At 42.0% G+C, this 19,658-nt stretch overlaps 1 protein-coding gene across 2 annotated transcripts in view; it reads right to left on the minus strand.

The window, feature by feature from the left end:
* Window positions 1-233: 233 nt before the first annotated feature.
* Window positions 234-19,658, minus strand: part of EEFSEC (eukaryotic elongation factor, selenocysteine-tRNA specific) — a 232,824-nt gene continuing 213,399 nt past the window's right edge. For both annotated transcript variants that reach the window (XM_056524840.1, XM_056524841.1), the window contains exon 7: window positions 234-3,086. In XM_056524840.1, the coding sequence (XP_056380815.1) occupies window positions 2,902-3,086 (185 nt within the window). In that variant the 3' untranslated portion in view covers window positions 234-2,901. The remainder of the gene's footprint in view (window positions 3,087-19,658) is intronic.

Consider the following 19,658-nt stretch of genomic DNA (forward strand, 5'->3'; position numbering starts at 1 on the left):
AAAAAATCTTAAACCTTCCAATAGTTATTAGCTTCTGAAGTTTTCTGTCTAACTGCTCAATGATGATGTCACGTCCCGGGAGCTGTGCATGATGGGAGAATATCCCCATAGGAACTGCACAGCTCCCGGGACGTGAGTCATCAGAGAGCAGTTAGACAGAAAACAACAACTCAACTTCAGAAGCTAATAACTATTGGAAGGATTAACATTTTTTAATAGAAGTAATTTACAAATCTGCTTAACTTTCCGGAGCCAGTTGATATATGAAAAAAGGTTTTGGCCTGGAATACCCCTTTAACTTCTTTTGGAATACCATTAAAGGGGTACTTCACGCCCCCTCCCATAGACTTGCATTGAGGGGGCGTGATCATGATGTCACAAGGGGCGTGGCCGACCCCCGCAGTATGAAAACAGCGTTCGGAACATTTACTTCCGAACGCTGGCCAGTGAAGTACCCCTTTAACATGTGATGCACATTTATGACTTGTCTGCATGGTGGACTTAAGGAGTGGAAACCAGCTCTGATGAGTTATAGTGAACTGAGAACACTGGTGTACATTAAGACTTTACTTTGTGGTTGTCATACTGTTTATCTTGATGAAAAAATTATACATCATTTTCTGAGGATTCAATGGTGAGAATATACCTGAACTGAGGATTTGGAATAAAGTTTTTATTTATTTATTTTTATTCCAGAAAACCCCTTTAAGCCTAAAACTATTTCTGCCTCTGATAGGAGTAAAGCATGCAAGTTTAAACAATTCATCTTTGGTAAGCACAATTTCTTTTTATATTGTATTTAAGAAAGCATAATAATCCAATTATAATAAAATTATTAATACAATTCTATTAATCTGGCATTCAATAAAACTGCCCATAGACATAAGGCAGGTATGGATCATAATGAATTAGATAATATAAAGAACAGATGCTACTTCTACAGTTTTTTTTTAAATCCTCTGCTGGTGTGGAATGGATTCAAAGTGACAAAAAAGAAGAAATAGAATAGGTTTTGTATATTATGTAATTCATTATGATCCACCCCTGGTTTTGGCTTCAAAGCTGCAGCAAAAACTGCACCGTGTAAGAGCAGCCAAACAAGTTGCCCTCATTTAAACCCAATTTCTATATTTTTCACTTCTTGGGCACAAGATACTTGCAATGATTGGAATCATTTTACATAGGAATCCTTTTCACAAATAGATCCCAATGTTGCATAATTCAGGTGTATGGCTGCACATACCATTGTAACAACCATGAAACCACTGATCTGTTATTACTGATGAGGCCTAATTGTGAGCTAATCCACGAAAACATTAAAGGGGAATTTACTGATGTTTTATATGTCAGCCTTAAAGCGCCCCTGATCGTGGGGGTCTCGCCGTTGGGGACCCCGCGATCTTGGCTGCGGCACCCCAGACATCCGGTGCATGGAGCGAACTTCACTCTGTGCCGGATGAATGGCGATGCGGGGAGGAGGCTCGTGACGTCACGGGCACGCCCCCTCAATGCAAGTCTATGGGAGGGGGTGTGGCGGCCATCACGCGCCCCCCCCCCCCCCCCAAAAGACTTGCATTGAGGGTGTGTGGCCGTGACATAACGAGCCTCCAGCGCTGCACCCGACACTCTAAACAAACACCGGGCGCAGTAGGGAGATCGCAGGGGTCCCCAGCCATGGGACCCCCGCGATCAGACATCTTATCTCCTATCCTTTGGATAGGAGATAAGATGTCTAGGGGCAGAGTAGCCTTTTAAGTCAATCTCTGCCAGAGTGAACTGTGCCAAATGTATTAAGCGACAGATGCATGAACTGTATCAGTATTTCTGGCACACTTATGCAAGTTATAGTAAATCCACCCTGTTAATGAAAACCACAGCCACTCTTACTAAGCCCTGCCCAAGTGGCAAAAGTGGTGTTCAAGGGGGAAAAAGCAACATTTTTTGTGCATATGAGGCATGTGCAAAAATAAGCTACTTTTATATAACAGAAAACTGATATACAAGCTTTGTTAAATTATCCTACGGTTGGGTGTGGTATTACAACTTGGCTCCATTTACTTCAATGGAACTGAGCTGCAAAATCACAAACAACCTGGAGACAGGTGTAGAGCTGTTTTTTTTAAATAATTAACTCTGTTTTTCTATTGCTGGATATCCCTTTCAATGTATATGGAAACAAACTGTTAGGCATAGCACAAATGGGACAAGCTGGATATTGATCAGTCTGATCCTGTGAATCCCCAGTTATAAAAGCTGCACCACATGGGCCTGGCAAAATTCATCTCTCTCCCCCACTGGCATTAACTCATTTCTTTCACCCCCGGCCTTAACTTATCTCTCTCCCCCATTAATATGGTGAAATCCACAAGGACTTCAGGGTATATTCACACATTTGGGCTTTGCCTATGGCAAATCTAACATGTATTTGTAAGAGGATTTTTCTACACTATGCAAATAAGATATACAATATCCCGCTCACTACTGGATACAGGACATGAAAATGAAAATTTAGAAACAGAATCCACACGCCAGTGTGTAAACATCGCCTTATAGTCCAGCAAGGTGAACGAATCGGCATGCAACCAATGATGTGGACAGTCACAGGATCCTCCCTTACATGCTGCAGTTGTCTTCTTGGGTTGTACACTCATCTTTATTAGGCTGCATACCTTCCTATCTAGAACAGTCTTTTTTTTTTCAATGTAATCCTGCATTTGGTCACTGCCTGATTAAAGGAATCATATAATGTATATCTATCTGTCGATATACATATGTTTTTGACAATATATATCCTAAAAATAATTATTTCAGATAAAAATTTATATGAATTTACGTTTACATACAGTCCTGTCAGGGCCAGAAATGCTCAAGTGAATATTTTAAATGTCACCAGATCAGGAATCAAGACTGAATCATCTTCTTCTGTGGGTCAAACACGTATCTTTTGAAGGCCAATGTGATGAGTATAGGTTGACTGTCTGCTCGACTTTCTTCTTCCTTGGCCAGTTCTGCGTCTCCTTTACCTGCTTTGGTCTTCTTTTTTGAGGAACCTCCAAGAACTTGCTTTGTTTCTGGCTTAAGACCATCTGAAACAAAATAAAAGCAGAATTAAGTCCTATGTACAGTAAGTGTTATGCCTGGTAAATTACTCCCAAAAACTGTCAAAATATTGCTTTTACCTACAGATTACAACAGACACTGTACATTAGAGAGTATACATGTGTTTAATAACTCATAGCTGGTTTCCCGCTGCAAGTTTCCCTACCATTCACTTCAATTGGTCTGCTGGCAATCTGCAAATTTCCTGCACACCCATTGAAGTGAATGGTAAGAAAACTTGCAGCGGATTTCCCACTGCGGTTAATCCACTGCGAGTTTATCAACACGTGAACATACCAAAATACCAGCTGTAACAAAAGGTCAGGAGAAGATAAGTAATGTCATTTTTTAACAAAGTGGCGAAATTTTCAGTTATGTATCTAAAGCCATGTTCACATTATTATTATATATTTTTTTCCAATTCTTCCCCAAAACCTGTGTGAAATTCAACATATGGGAATAGTGTTTCAGCAACCCTGTTCACATGCAATGGAAAATTTCCAGAGTGGCTTATTTCAGATGGAAATGACAAGAATTAGTCCTACTGTTCTAGTGTGAATTTACTCCTGATCTGCAGCAGAAATTTGAGGTTCAGCCACCTTAGATTTTAATCCGTTGTGCAAGCTGGAACATACAGTTGGCTTAAAGGAAATGTGCATTATCAGCAAAACTCAAATGTATAACCTTAAAGGGGTACTCCGCCCCTAGATATCTTATCCCCTATCCAAACGATAGCGGACAAGATGTCTGATCGCGGGAGTCCAGCGGCTGGAAACATCCACGATCTCCCTGCTGCACCTGGCATTCATTTAGAGTGGTGGGTGCAGCACCGGAGGATTGTGATGTCCAGGCCATGCCCCCCTCAATGCAAGTAGACCATAGACTTACATTGAGGGGGCGTGGCCGTGATGTCATGAGCTTCTTCCCCGCATTGCCAGTCATCCGACATGGAGCGAAGTCTGGGGTGCCGCAGCAGAGATCGCGGGGGTCCCCAGCGACAGGACCCCCACGATCAGACATCTAATCCCCTATCCATTGGATAGGGGATAAGATGTCTCGGGCGGAGTACCCCTTTAAGGGCTTGCAAATTCAAAAACAAATGACAACATAAACTATATACACTAAATCTGTATATAAAATAAGTAACTAAAACCAAGGTGCTACCCTCTGCTTAGCATTTTTCGCAAATTATACATTCCCTTGTAAAGTACAATAATGCCTCCTTTATGGTCATAACCTATTCCAGTTACTTCTATTACAAGTAATTATAATAGATAGATGTTTGGTATAAAGTAAAAAGACATTTCAGGGCTAATGGCATTTTTCTTAAGAGGGGTTGGTTGTTTGTGCTACGTTCTCATATTCCTTTTAATATCATTCATCTAAATTCTTTGCTTCTTCCTCGCTCCTTGGTTGTGCTATCAACAGACAGACGAGAAGACGCAGCAAGTGTCTAGAATTGCAGAGATGTTGGGTCAAGGAGCAACAGTCTTGGACCCAAGCTCTTCTCTTTCCGATAGAAGAAGACAGAACCCAAGAAGTGTACCTGGTGCTGCAGTCAGCTGAAACCTTTGGTGTCACATAACCTTATCTCATACACTTTATCAGCCTCACTGCCCTCATACTGAAACTCTGATAGGCATTCCTATTCCAGAACATGACAAAAGATTCCGATGCTCACGATTTGCTGGAGACAGGAGGTCTACGAACCCAGGTGATTTGCTCAATTACATAGACGTGAAGGGGGTATTGGTAACTGTATGTAAGGGTAGAGGCATCCTCTGTCCTTGCTGGTAGTGTTAGAAGTGTATTGAAATAAACAACAATTAACCCTTCGGTATTAAAAAAAAATAAAGAGTTCCTTATGTTTTCTACTTGTCTCTAAAGGTTGTTATGGCTTCGAAAAATAAAATTCTAGACTTCACTTTCAAATGGTATGCAGAAAAATCTACTACATACTGGTACAATCCAAAGATTTGTCCATTTCTTCTGCTTGAATTTTTTTTTATTACAATATAACCTGTATTATAAGTGTCTTTTATTCCACACCCTCCCCTATTTATTCTATAGATACTCAAAATGTTCATGAATACTATATTTTGGATTTAAGTACATTTTTTAAAACTAAAAAATTTAGACTGTATATTTATGTGTACAATTATCTTCCCACGTAAATCATTACTGTAAATTACAATCCACTACTATATTTACTTTTCCATTTTGTATTTTTTCTAGAAAACATTTGTTTTATTCTTATTGGTTTTAGCCAACAAGGATTATTTCTAAAAGGTGCAGATGGCATATTATCAATTCAGAACTCGAGTTCATAAAGATATTATGGTCATGGTAAGTTGTTGGGTCATCCTCCGTTGGCACTGGCACCATAAGGTCAGTATTTACAGGATCCACAAAGAATATTTTGTAACAGATCTCCCTGACATATAATGTGATCATTACATTTACTCTTTGTGACCCTAACAGACAGAACAGTGGAGCAGGGTATACCATTCTACCCAACAGAGGAAATGCAGATCTGACAAGGCCAAGATACCCCACTGCTTATCAATTATGTGAATATTGCCTTTGCACATATGGCTTTCTTATGGTCATTGAAAACTGATGTATAAATCAAGGTCTCCTATCATTTTACTCAATGAAAACTCATCTCTCTAAAATGAGCATCAGAAATTAATATACAGGACCCAGTAAGGAAAGAGATTTTACAAAGCTTCTAATTGTGTACATGAGGATACAATGTAACCCATGTTATTTCCAAAGTGGTCCATTCAATCAATGCACATTAACCCAATCCCACAGCTCCTGCTTCTCACCAAGTGAATGGCATCACAGCCTGACAAAACGGTACTGAACGCTCTCTTTTCTCCATGGTGCCAGAACGTCTGTGGGCTGACTGAGACCAAGCTCCTAAAAGCCAGTGCCCAAGAGCCAGACACAGCCCAATCTGACTTCCATCTCTCTCCGTGGAATTCTTGCGTTACACGATACATGCCTGACGTTCCTTGAGAGCAAGGAAATGAAGGGAAATAGATCTGTCACTGAAGACGACATTGGCTACTTAATAGCTGGAGCTGACGGGTATTTTTAGATGGAAGTCTTGTTTAACTTACATTACGGTTTAATCTCTGCTGAACAATGACTGCGCGGGCTTGAATACACAGTGAAAAAATATCTGCCATTAATTAAGTCCTGGCTGTGCCGCTCAGTCAGAGAAAACATTAATAGATTTTTTTTGTTTCCGCTGAACAATTACTTTATTTTGTTAGCGGATTAAATTCAGAGGGGTTTGTGTCACAAAGAAAGAAATGCAATATCCTGCCTATCTCTATGTGTACAAACACACAGAGGACAAGAGCACGCCTTTAGCTCCACAACAGCTATCACTTGACAGTAATGAACATGTTACAATGTTGGGACACACCAAAAATCCTGTTCCTTAAACCAGTGTTGATAGGATCTTTGCTCCGTGAGGGTGATGATAGCGGGGTGCTTCATGAGAGATTGCGGGGTCCCCAACGGTGGCACCCCCACAATCAGACATCTTATCCCCTATCCTTTGGATAGGGGATAAGATGTCTTAGGGCCGGAGTACCCCTTTAAAGCTACTTTCACACTGCCATTATGTCCCGGCAGTAGACCGGTCGTTGTAAAACAATGGCAGTACAGCAGGATAAAAATTAGCGAATGCTTTATTTACTCCTCTAAAAAAAAAAAAAACATACCCCATTATAATCAGTGGGAATCAAAATTTCTAATACTTAAAACATTTTCTTTTTTAATATTATAAAGAATTTTACAGTAGGAGTCATACAGATCATCACTTATTCAAAGTTGTATTAAACACATAACTCCTGGCAAGCAGTGCTCACAAAATCAATCCAAGATCACCCTTGTCTGGATGCCAGAGAGCATTCTGCAATCATGTATGCAGGTAAACGCTGCTAGTGTAGAGAGGTCTTCTATTCACTTGGCTGGAGCCGAAGAAGGATGAAGGCTATTCAGACACACAACACAATGGTCTTTGCTGAGTGTCCCAGAGAAACAAGTCCTCAGATTTGGCTCTCGCTGCTAGCAATCACAGAAGAATGCGAGAAAACAAAACTTTCCCAAGCACTGTTTGGTGGTGCCATAATTAATAGAATCATCAAACGTTCTGCAAATTGCTTCCAATTGCCGGCGTCACTTTCATGTCAGATGCCAGACTAAAAAACACGCTTGTTCCCTAGTGCTGGGCTAACCTCTGTGTCCTATACTGAGAACCAAGCCATTTCTAAAGGGGTTTCGGATAATTTGCACAGTAATGGGGTCCCACTGGGTATACATTACACACCATTTAAAGTCATGCTGTTTTTCCTCGTTTCAGGACATATTTAGTAGTGAGAAGATCATAATAAAAAGCACTGGACTTTTCTTTCCTGTGTTCCCATAGACTTCTCTCCTGACCAAAGGGCCACGTAAACCGTATAGACGGTCGTCACTAGATGCTAAGAATAAGTCTTTACATATAAAACTGAGAAGATGCTTGTGAAAGCTGGTGCATTGTTTCCTTCATTGAGGACAGGATCCTGTACAGTAAAATAAGACTATCCTCACCTGTTTGCCACAACAGAAGCTCATCCTGGAACTGGTAGATCAGAGTACAGAACATACAGAAAATAGTACAGGACACATAGATCTAGAGCAGTACAATTTATGCAGTAAAGTCCATATCGCAAAGACATGGAGTAGTACAGAACATGTAGTACTGGCATAGGCCAGTAAGTACATGTAGTACAAATAAAGTAACGCGTCCAGGTAGAGAGAACAGTAATGGCCCATTCACAGTATGGAATCCCCGCCTGGAGATATGCCGGTGCCGACTGGATCAGTGTGAGGATTGCTTGGACATTCTCTGTCTCCATAGACTGCAATGTATTTACGAGTTCATTCTTTTGATGGGTTGGGAATTTCCACAGAGGAAATTGTGCAATGTGACCTTTGCAGTAGGATACTATTGTAAACAAAGCTAGGCTGCTACACCAGAATTCCCGAGCAGAATTGAAGAGAAAATTCGCATCAGAAATTACGTAGTGTAAATGGGCCCTAACAAATAATAATTTAAGACTGTCAGCAGTAAAAAACGCCACCTGTCCATCAAGTTTTCCCTTACATTATTTCCTATTATTTATCTTAAGATAGATACATGTTTATCACAGACATGTTTAAATTGACACTGGATTTATCTGCTGGTTTGTTCTAAGCTTCTACTATTCTTTAAGTAAAAATAATATTTTTTCACATTGCTCTCTTCTCCTAAATAATATCAGAGTGTGTCCCCTTGTTCTTGTGTTTATTTTCTTATTGTAACTTTTTCCTCCTGAACCTTATTTAATGCTGGGTGCTGCATGGAGATCACGGGGGGGTCCCGGCAGCAGGCCCCCACGATCAAACATGTTATCCCCTATCCAAAGGGCTATAAGATGTCCATAGCCTGAACACCCCTTTAAAGGTTGCACATAGTACAAGTAGAAGAAATACAGCACATATAGCACAAATAGAGAACAGAACAATAAATGCAGTACAGGAGAACCGAGGACAGAGTACCAATAGAGCAGTACACTACACCTGACCTGACCTGGCTTAACCCCCATTGACTTTAATGGGAGCTGCGCAAATGACGTAGCCCTGCAAGCTACGCTGTTTGCTTAACTCCTGTGGGCAACAATGCCTGAGGAATTAGTGCACGTAAATGAGATTGGAAGAGGGATCTATCATTTATTTACCCTTAGAATTTCTACTATTTAAAGTATGACCAGTCTCTGTAAAAATGAGAGTCTTTAGACTGAAGCCCATACAATGTGAACAGGATGAGGAACAGGTGGAAGGCATTTTACTTGACCTTTGTTATTTAAGTCATTACATAGAGTGTGTTGTTAGAACAAGCAAATGACTTGTATAACTGATGTCCCTACTTAGAAAATAAAATCTAAGTAATCCTATTAGAAACAATCAGTTTTACACCAGCCAAGACAACATGAAAACAAACAAGAGAATGGCGAGAAACCAAAACTGCTCCTGTTGTATGTTGCATTTACCGAGATTCTCATTGCACCACACTTCATACACATTCATTACATTACAAGGGCTTTCAAACATTTATAACAGTGACCAAAAGTTATACATGTGGAAACATGTTGGAGAATTAAATAAAGACCATTTTTTATCTTATTAATGTACAAATTAAACTAGATATCTGGCTCATGTAAGAAACATTGAACTACATGCCAGTTACAAGGGACATAAGACTGTGTCCTTAAACATCATCACGAGATGTCCCCTTACCCCTTTCCCTTGTTTGCTAATGCTACAGTGCAGGTTTACATAGCTTATAATAAAAAGGGACTTAATCTGAGCTGGGCGCATTGTACTTATGGGTATCATGGAAGCTACATATACTGCCTCTTTGGTAGGTATTCCCCTTAAATCAGAACACTTTCAATTTTCCACCTACAGAGATATATGGGGGCTTGATTTTTGCACCACCAATTTTACTTTGTAATACCATCAATCATTTCACCACAAAATCTACAGCAAAACAAAAAATATATATATTTGTGGACAAAAATTGAAAACCAAATGCCCTTTTGTAAGTTTTTGGGACTTCCATTTCTACGCAGTGAACTTTTTGGTAAAAATGACACAATCTTGATTCTGTAGGGCCATACAATTACAATGTTACCCCAATTGTATAGGTTTGATGTTTTTTTACTTCTTTTAAAAAATTATTACTTTTTGTATGAAAATTAGTATGTTTAAAATTGTCCTCTTTTGACCCCTATGACTTTTTTTCCCCCCACATATGGAGATGTGTGAGGGCTCAATTTTTGCACTATGATCTTGTTTGTTTTGATGGGACTTTTTGATTGCTTTTCCAAAAATTTTTAGGGTATACAAAGTGACCGAAAATACATTTACGCACGTATATTTAACCACATATGTTTTTTTTTGTTTAGATATTTTACATGGGACTATTACATGCAATCTTTAGATTGCACACACTGTTAAATTCTATGCCATACGATAGCATTGATCAGTGTGATCAGTGCTCGATTGCTCCAGCCTGCCATGACTGACTGGAGCACAGGGGCACTGATCGAACAGTAAGAAGGCAGGTAAGCCCACCCCTAATCGGGAATAGCCCAATCAGCCCCACTGATCGTTTTTATTACATTTTAGATGCCGCAATCAACTTTGTTCACAGCGTCTTATGGGTTAATGCCGGACATCCCTGCGATCGGTGATATCCAGCATTAGCCACGGGTGCTGGCTGTTGATAGCCGTCGGGACCATCCCGCTATGATGCGTGCTCAGCTCCTGAGTGAGCGTCATAGAAGGGGCACGGGCGCAGTGCGTACATGTATGCTCTGCGTCCTTAAGGCACTGATAGTTTCCAATATCCTCATATTTTGCATAATATCTACATATTTTAGACTACGGCCCCAGGAAAATTTTGAAAATACAGAAATCACAGGTATGACAATAAGGGGTGATCTATAAAAAACCTGTGCAGATGAAAAGTGGTGCTGTTGCTCATAGCAACCAGATTGTTACTTACATTTTTTTAAAGGCCCTGTAGCAATCTGAAGAAGCAATCTGATTGGTTGCTATGGGAAACTGGTCAACTTTCCCTTTGCTAAGGTTTTCATAAATCTCACCTTATTGTTTCTTAAATCTCATGGGGCAACAGCCACTAGTGGCAGTGACTTTTTTGTGTTTTTATTCATGCCTGTCTTCTTAGAGCCATAACTTTTCTATTTTAAGAGCTTGTTCTTTAGGTGTTTGTGTTTACTATGTGGGATAAATAATGGGATGCTTTGATTTAAATTTAAATTATTATATAGATTGTTGTAAGAGAAAGGGGATTAACCTAATGTTTCTGTTTTTAATACTTACATGTTTTGGGTCTCCCTAGGTGGATTTCATCATGTGATTACTTACGTAATATACTGCAATACTCCATTAGAGAGTCTAAATGCTAAGATGGTGCGGTTGTGTTGACTGTGGTATCTAAGTGGTTAAATGAGCCACTCCCATCTCAACAGCTGTGGCATAGTGTCAGCTACAACATACTGACAACCACTGCATATTGAATATGTTTCCTCCATGCATTCTCTGTCATCCACTGTATATGTGCACCGAAAGACGCCAAGGGGTAATGGCTGTACATTCTGTCTTCATGGAACATACCTCAAATAAACGAGAGTAAATTATTTTAATTAATGGCAGATGTTTCCCCAGATCAAGTAAAAGGAAACCAATTGTAGAATGTCATTGTAATTTGCATGGCTAAGTACAAAAATACTAATTCGTCTGCAGTTAAAAGGGAAAGTGCTTACAGAACTAACCAAGATGTGGGACCTGGCTGATTGAAAGAAAAAATGGCCCTAACAAAAGAGGTGTCAACCGAATTAAAGGGGTACTCTATTGCCTCAGCGTTCGAAAACATTTTGTTCCGAACGCTGAGTGCGGGTGCCGGGGCTTGTAACGTCACGGCCACGCCCCTCGTGATGTCATACCATGCCCCCTCAATGCAAGTCTATGGGAGGGGGAGTGAATGCCATAGACTTGAATTGAGGGGGCATGGCATGACATCAGGAGGGGCGTGGCCGTGAAATCATGAGCCCCGGCGCCCACACTCAGAACTGTTATAAATAAATTAAATAGAATTTATATAACACTGCCCAAAAAAATAAAGGGAACACTAAGATAACACATCCTAGATCTGAATGAATAAACTAATCGTATAAAATACATTTGCCTATACATAGTTGAATGTGCTGGCAACAAAATCACATAAAAAGAGGGAGACATGTTGTCCCAGATGTGCTCAAATCGCATTCAGGTCTGTGGAACGGGCGGGCCAGTCCATAGAATCAATGCCTTCCTCTTGCAGGAACTGCTTACACACTCCAGCCACATGAGGTCTAGCATTATCTTGCATTAGGAGGAACCCAGGGCCTACTGCACCAGCATATGGTCTCACAAGGGGTCTGAGGATCTCATCTCTGTACCTAATGGCAGTCAGACTACCTCTGGCAAGCACATGGAGGGCTGTGCGCCCCCTCCCCCCACCAAAGAAATGCCACCCCACACCATTACTGGCCCACCGCCAAACCGGTCATGTTGCAGGCAGCAGAACGTTCTCCACGGCATCTCCAGACTCTGTCACGTCTGTCACGTGCTCAGTGTGAACCTGCTCATCTGTGAAGAGCACAGGGTGCCAGTGGCGAATTTGCCAATTTGGTGTTCTCCGGCAAATGCCAAATGTCCTGCACGGTGTTGGGCTGTAAGCACAACCCCCACCTGTGGACGTCGGGCCCTCATACCACCCTCATGGAGTCTGTTTCTGACCGTTTGAATGGACACATGCACATTTGTAGCCTGCTGGAGGTCACTTTGCAGGGCTCTGGCAGTGTGCCTCCAGTTCCTCCTTGCACAAAGACGGAGGTAGCGGTCCTGCTGCTGGGTCGTTGGCCTCCTCCACGTCTCCTGATGTACTGGCCTGTCTCCTGGTAGCACCTCCATGCTCTGAACACTACGCTGACAGACACAGCAAACCTTCTTGCCACAGCTCGTATTGATGTTCCATCCTGGATGAGCTGCACTGCCTGAGCTACTTGTGTGGGTTGTAGACTCCGTCTCATGCTACCACTAGAGTTAAAGCACCCCCAGAATTCAAAAGTGACCAAATCATCAGCCAGGAAGCATAGGAACTGAGAAATGGTCTGTGGTCACCACCTGCAGAACCACTCCTTTATTGGGGGTGTCTTGCTAATTGCCTATAATTTCCACCTGTTGTCTGTTCCATTTGCACAACAGCATGTGAAATTGATTGTCAATCAGTGTTGCTTCCTGAGTGGACAGTGTGATTTCACAGAAGTGGGATTGACTTGGAGTTACATTGTGTTGTTTAAGTGCTCCTTTATTTTTTTTATGTAAATGTGTGTATGTAAATGTGATATGCAAAATGTGCATATTGCATTTTACCATAGTTTTTATTCAACAAAGGCATTGGCGTGTGTAAAATATGATGTTAACCATTTTCTTTCCATAACCTATTAATGCAGTAGATCTATTTAGCAGGTTGACTACATTCCAGTACTATGACATGTCAATGCTAAAAGGGATCTTGCTGTTCTTTAGCACAGCAGGACGGTCCAGGAATTGCTGGCTGTTATCTGGTGCACAACACTCTCCATCTGAAGTGGGTGCAAGGAGGGTGCCAGTTGCGCTTCATTTTCCCAACTTCTCCCAGATATATGCTACTTGAGACTGACCCCCATTTCTGCATTGTTTGGTCCTGTGTCATGCTGGCCTGGAAGCACATCCCAATCAACAGGAGTGGGAAGAGAGAATGGAACACAAGTGCTAATAAGACGGTGCAGGGGAGAATGGAGAGCTTCTTTATTGAAACTTTTATGCAGCATACATTGTGCATAAACAAATGTGCGGCTTGCTTTCAAATGATAAGGAGATTACATTTTTCATTTCTTGAAATCAGGTTTGTTCTCCGTTGTCATCACAACAAAGCGAATTAGGACGAAGAAAAACAGGCATCTTCTTACTAGGACCCAGGTTCTTCACAGCACAGCTGCACAGATACTTAATATTCTCAAACAAGCCTTTGATTGTCTTTGATGCAACATGCTTGCTTTTTACTGTGGCACAAAGAGAGGAAAATGCGGCATGTTCTGATGTCTTAATGTTGCTTAATACCTTGTTTAACCTTTGCTAAGCTCCTTAAACGGTGGGAGACGAATTGGTGGAAAACAAATAGGCTGCATGAGGAAAAGGATTTGCGTGAAATAAAATGCAAAGATACGCGCATGCACAACTTTATGTCGTGCCTTAAGAAGTTGCTAGGGAAATATTTAATCACCCAAGATGTTATCACCACGTGTTGCATAGGAAGGGCTTCACACAAAACAAGGCCTGAAAAAAATATTCCACTGGTTACCTAAGCTGGCTTGTGACCTCTGAATGAAGCTTGATGTCTTCCCCATGTTTGGGTGCTTTACTACTGGGAATAGTGGTCATTCCAAACCTTCTAAACATGTATAGTCTCCAAAAACCCTTACAACTACTCAACACTGGAGTAGTGATATCTCTTTTTGACATGGACTAGGCAATCTCTAAAGAGGTTCATAGGAACATCAAGGTTTCACAGAGCACTAGAGTATATAGACATATAGACCAAAGTATGTACAGTGGCCATTTAAAGTAAGGATTCACATAATTTGTGCCCTCCATCGGGCTTTATGTCTGCATCTTGTCAAAATGGGATGCCAATGGGCCTGTAGACTTAAATGGCTACACGTAGTGTAATTAGAATTATTCCATGTAGTTGACCACATTTTGACGTCTTGTACAGGGAGCATATATACGTTCAGAACATAGTCACAATAGACTACATTTGACACACAAGTCTAAGGACCTGCCATCAACATACACTGCTCAAAAAAGTAAAGGGATCACTTAACCCCTTAACGACGCAGGACGTAAATGTACGTCCTGGTGATGTGGTGCTTAACGCACCAGGACGTACATTTACGTCCTGAGCATAACCACGGGCATCGGAGCGATGCCGGCATCATGCGCGGCAGGTCCCGGCTGTGGATCGCAGCCAGGGACCCACCGGTAATGGCGGACACCCACGATCCCGCGGATGTCCGCCATTAACTCTTCAGATGTCATGATCAATACCGATCACGGCATCTGCAGCATCGCAGATGCTTGGATCGCAGGATGATCGGATCGCCCGGAGCGCTGCCGCGGCAATCCGATCCGATCATCCTGCACGGCAGATGGAGGTCCCCTCACCTGGCTCTGCTGCCTTCCGGGAGTCTTCTGCTCTGATCTGCCTTCCCGCAGACCAGAGAAGAAGATCACCGATAACCCTGATCAGTGCTATGTCCTATACATAGCACTGAACAGGATTAGCAATCGAGTGATTGCTTTAAATAGTCCCCTATGGGGACTATTAAAGTGTAAAAATAAAAGTAAAAAAAAAAAAGTTAAAAAATGGGAAAAACCCCCTCCCCCAATAAAAACGTAAATTGTCCCATATTCCCTATTTTACCCCCAAAAAGTTTTAAAAAATTCTTTTATATACATATTTTGTATCGCCGCATGCGTAAATATCCGAACTATTAAAATAAAATGTAAATGATCCCGTACGGTGAACGGCGTGAACGGAAAAAAAAAAGTCCAAAATAGCTGCTTTTTTATAACATTTTATTCCAAATAAAATTAATAAAAAATTTAATAAAAGTTTTGTATAAGCAAATATGGTATTAATAAAAAGTACAGATCACGGCAAAAAAATTAGCCCTCATACCACCGCTTATATGGAAAAATGAAAAAGTTATAGGTCTTCAAAATAGGGGGATTTTAAACGTACTAATTTGGTTAAAAAGTTTGCGATTTTTTTTAAGCGCAACAGTAATAGAAAAGTGTATAATCATGGGTATCATTTTAATCGTATTGACCCACAGAATAAAAAACATATGTCATTTTTACCGTAAATTGTACGGCGTGAAAACAAAACCTTCCAAAATTTGCAAAATTGCGGTTTTCTTTTTAATTTCCCCACACAAAGTATTTTTTTGGTTGCGCCATTCATTTTATGATAAAGTGAATGATGGCATTACAACGGACAACTGGTCATACAAAAAACATGCCCTCATACTAGTCTGTGGGTGAAAATATAAAAAAGAGTTATGATTTTTTGAAGGGGAGGAGGAAAAAACGAAAACGTAAAAATAATAAGGTCCAAATGGGGTTAAACTACACAATGTAACTCCAAGTCAATCTCACTTCTGTGAAATCACACTGTCCACTCCGGAAGCAACACTGATTGACAATCAATTTCACCTGCTGTTGTGCAAATAGAACAGACAACAGGTGGAAATTATAGGCAATTAGCAACACCCCCCAATAAAGGAGTGATTCTGCAGGTGGTGACTACAGACCACTTCTTAGTTCTTATGCTTCCTGGCTGATGTTTTGGTCACTTGAATGCTGGTGGTGCTTTCACACAAGTGGCTCAGGTAGTGCAGCTCATCCAGGATGGCACATCAATGCGAGCGCAATAAGGTTTGCTGCATCTGTCAGCGTAGTGTCCAGAGCATGGAGGCGCTACCAGGAGAAAGGCCAGTACATCAGGAGACGTGGAGGAGGCCATAGGAGGGAAACAACCCAGCAGCAGGACCGCTGCCTCCTCCTTTGTGCAAGGAGCAGGAGGAGCACTGCCAGAGCCCTGCAAAATGACCTCTAGCAGGCCACAAATATGCATGTGTCCACTCAAACAGTCAGAAACAGACTCTATGAGGGCCCGACGTCCACAGGTGGGGGTTGTGCTTACAGCCCAATACCGTGCAGGATGTTTGGCAATTGCCAGAGAACACCAAGATTGGCAAATTCGCCACTGGTGCCTTGTGCTCTTCACAGATGAAAGTAGGTTCACACTGAGCACGTGACAGATGTGAGAGTCTGGAGATGCCGTGGAGAATGTTCTGCTGCCTGCAACATCCTCCAGCATGACCGGTTTGGGCCGCACAGCCCTTCATGTGCTTTCCAGAGGTAGCCTGACTGCCGTTAGGTACCGAGATGAGATCCTCAGACCACTTGTGAGACCATATCATGGTGCAGTTTGCCCTGGGTTCCTCCTAATACAAGACAATCCTAGACCTCATGTGGCACGAGTGTTCCTAGAGGAAGGCATTGATGCTATAGAGGAAGGAACTGATGCTATAGACTGGCCTGTCTGTTCCCCAGACATGAATTCGATTGAGCACATCTGGGACATCTTGTCTCACTACATCCACCAACGCCACGTTCCACCACAGACTGTCCAGGAGTTGGCGGGTGCTTTAGTCCAGGTCTGGGAGGACATCCCTCAGGAGAACATCCACCACCATTTTGAGGCTCAGCCTTAAAATGAGGCTGAGCCTCATTTTGACTTATTTTAAGGACATTACATCTAAGTTGGATCAGCCTGTAGTGTGGTTTTCCACTTTGATTTTGAGTGTGACTCCATATCCAGACCTCCATGGGTTGATAAATTTGATTTCCATTGATAATTTTTGTGTGATTTTGTTGTCAGCACATTCAACTATGTAAAGACGAAAGTAGTTCATACGATTAATTCATTCATTCAGATCTAGGATGTGTTATCTAAGTGTTCCCTTTATTTTTTTGAGCAGTGTATAATGGTCTTTCCTTAGCAACTGTAACTTTGGACTACATTCTTATATTTTAATACATGGCAGGTCATAGTTAATATCAGAATTCCGAATTTATCTCCGTCTGACACAAAAATTGTCTGATTTTTCCATAGCAACCAATCATAGCTCATCTTTTTATTTTAGAAATAAAAGCAGAGCTTTGATTGGTTGCTATGGAACAGACAGTTATAGCAGTCCCAGGTACAGATGAAAACTACCCTGACAGCTGTCACTGTCATAGTTCTTGGTTCTAGTCAGACCCTACTGCATGGTCATGCGACCAGTCACCAAGGGAACACATGGGCGCTGTGTATGTAGTGGTAAAAGGCATAACTGTTAAATACTGAAATGCTTTCCCTTGTGGATGTCTGACTCAAAAAACAACCATGGGTGCTATTTCTCAGATATTAGGGGGAATGAGTTGGCACAGCTTGACACTGATTGCACTACTTTGAAAGGTTTATGGGTGCATTGTGTTGCGGACTTTGCTTCATTTCCAATGATCATCCCAGAACTAATTAATATAAGTAACTTCAAGGACCACTATCAGTATTGACTACATCAGTAGAATATGTCAGCAATATACTGTATATAACAGATAATATTTCAAGATTTACATATCCACTAGGTCCTCTCAGGCCTCTTTATAACAAGTCTTTCTCATGGGAATACCTAAGCATACCTCATAAGAGTACTTCTTTTGGAGGGACAGTCCCTATTTTTCACCCAAGTGCCTCTCCCTCTCTTTTCTCCTTAAAGGAGTACTCCGGTGGAAAACAATTAATTTCAAATCAACTGGTGCCAGAAAGTTATACAGATTTATAAATTACTTCTATTTAAAAATTGTAACCCTACTGACCACCCTGACTTCCCACCTGGAGCCTCCTCTGCTGGCCCCTTTTTTGGGGCTACTCGGTCTGCCCCCTTGCGCTTTAGACACGTCCTAGCAGCGCGCCACCTGAAACCCTTGGAAGTTTTGTTGGAGGAGTACCCTTCCTCTACCAGGGCCCCCTTTGCCTATCTGCAATTACGCCATTTCTATTCCTCCATCCCCGCCCATTTTGACTTACATAGGGACCTGCAGCCCTTTGAGCGCCTGTGCCTGGCCTCGTCGTACCCCCGCCACTCCATCTCCGTTCTTTATGATCTTTTGCTGTCCCAGCGCTCGCATGCTGTGCCTGCTTACTGCACGGCTTGGGAGGCTGAACTGGGAGTGACGTTCTCTCCTGAAGCCTGGGCCAAATGCTTCTTTTTGACCCATAAAGCGATGGTGGCTACCAAAGCCCAAGAGACTTGCTACAAAATTCTCACTCGCTGGTACCGTGTCCCAGCGATGCTTCACCGCTGGTATCCCTCGGTCCCCAGTGTGTGTTGGAGATGCGGAGTGGAGGAGGGTACTATGACGCACATCTGGTGGAGCTGCTCCAAACTCATCCCCTTCTGGCAATCGGTCCTCCGGGTTGTTCAAGAGGTCACTGGGATTTGTGTCCCCCCCACTCCTGCTGCAGCCCTACTGTTTATGTTTTCCATGGCTCAGGCTAAATACAAGAAGTCTCTGGCGAGGCACCTCCTTCAGGCCGCGAAAGCAGTGATACCTCGAAAGTGGCGGTCTGTTGACCCCCCTACGTTGGACGAATGGATGGCGGAAGTTGCCAACTCACGTCAGATGGAGGAATTGATGTCGGTTCATCCTGATGACGCTGTGCGTGTTGGGGCCACTTGGCTCCCATGGGTACAGTTTTGTTCCTCCCAGAGGTGCAGATCCCTGTGATCTCCCTCTCATTGGGTTTCCGTATCAATCCTACCTCCTACATCCGTGCTGCTGTGACATGTCATGTGTTTATGCATTGTTTAGCTGCTGTCCATTGGGCCTACTCTGGCCACCGGACTCCTTTCTCTCTTACAAGTTTGTTTATCCTGTTGCTCACCTATTGCTTGTGATGCCTCTTTTACCACTTTCAATAAAACCTTTTTTGAATTTGAAAAAAAAAAAAAATTGTAACCCTTTCAGTACTTAGCTGCTGTATGCTCCAAAGGAAGTTGAGTTGGTTCTTCCTGTCTGACCACAGTGCCCTCTGCTGACAACTCTATCCATGTCAGGAACTCTCTTGAGCAGGAGAGGTTTGCTATGGGGATTTGCTTCTGCTCTGGACAGTTCCTGACACAAACAGAGATGTCAGCAGCTGATAAATACTAGAATGATTAAGATTTTTTTTTATAAAAGTTATTTACAAATCTGTATAACTTTCTGGAGCCAATTGACATGATTGTTTTCCC

Source organism: Hyla sarda, chromosome 6 (assembly GCF_029499605.1).
Source record: "Hyla sarda isolate aHylSar1 chromosome 6, aHylSar1.hap1, whole genome shotgun sequence".
NCBI classification, from domain to species: Eukaryota; Metazoa; Chordata; class Amphibia; order Anura; family Hylidae; genus Hyla; species Hyla sarda.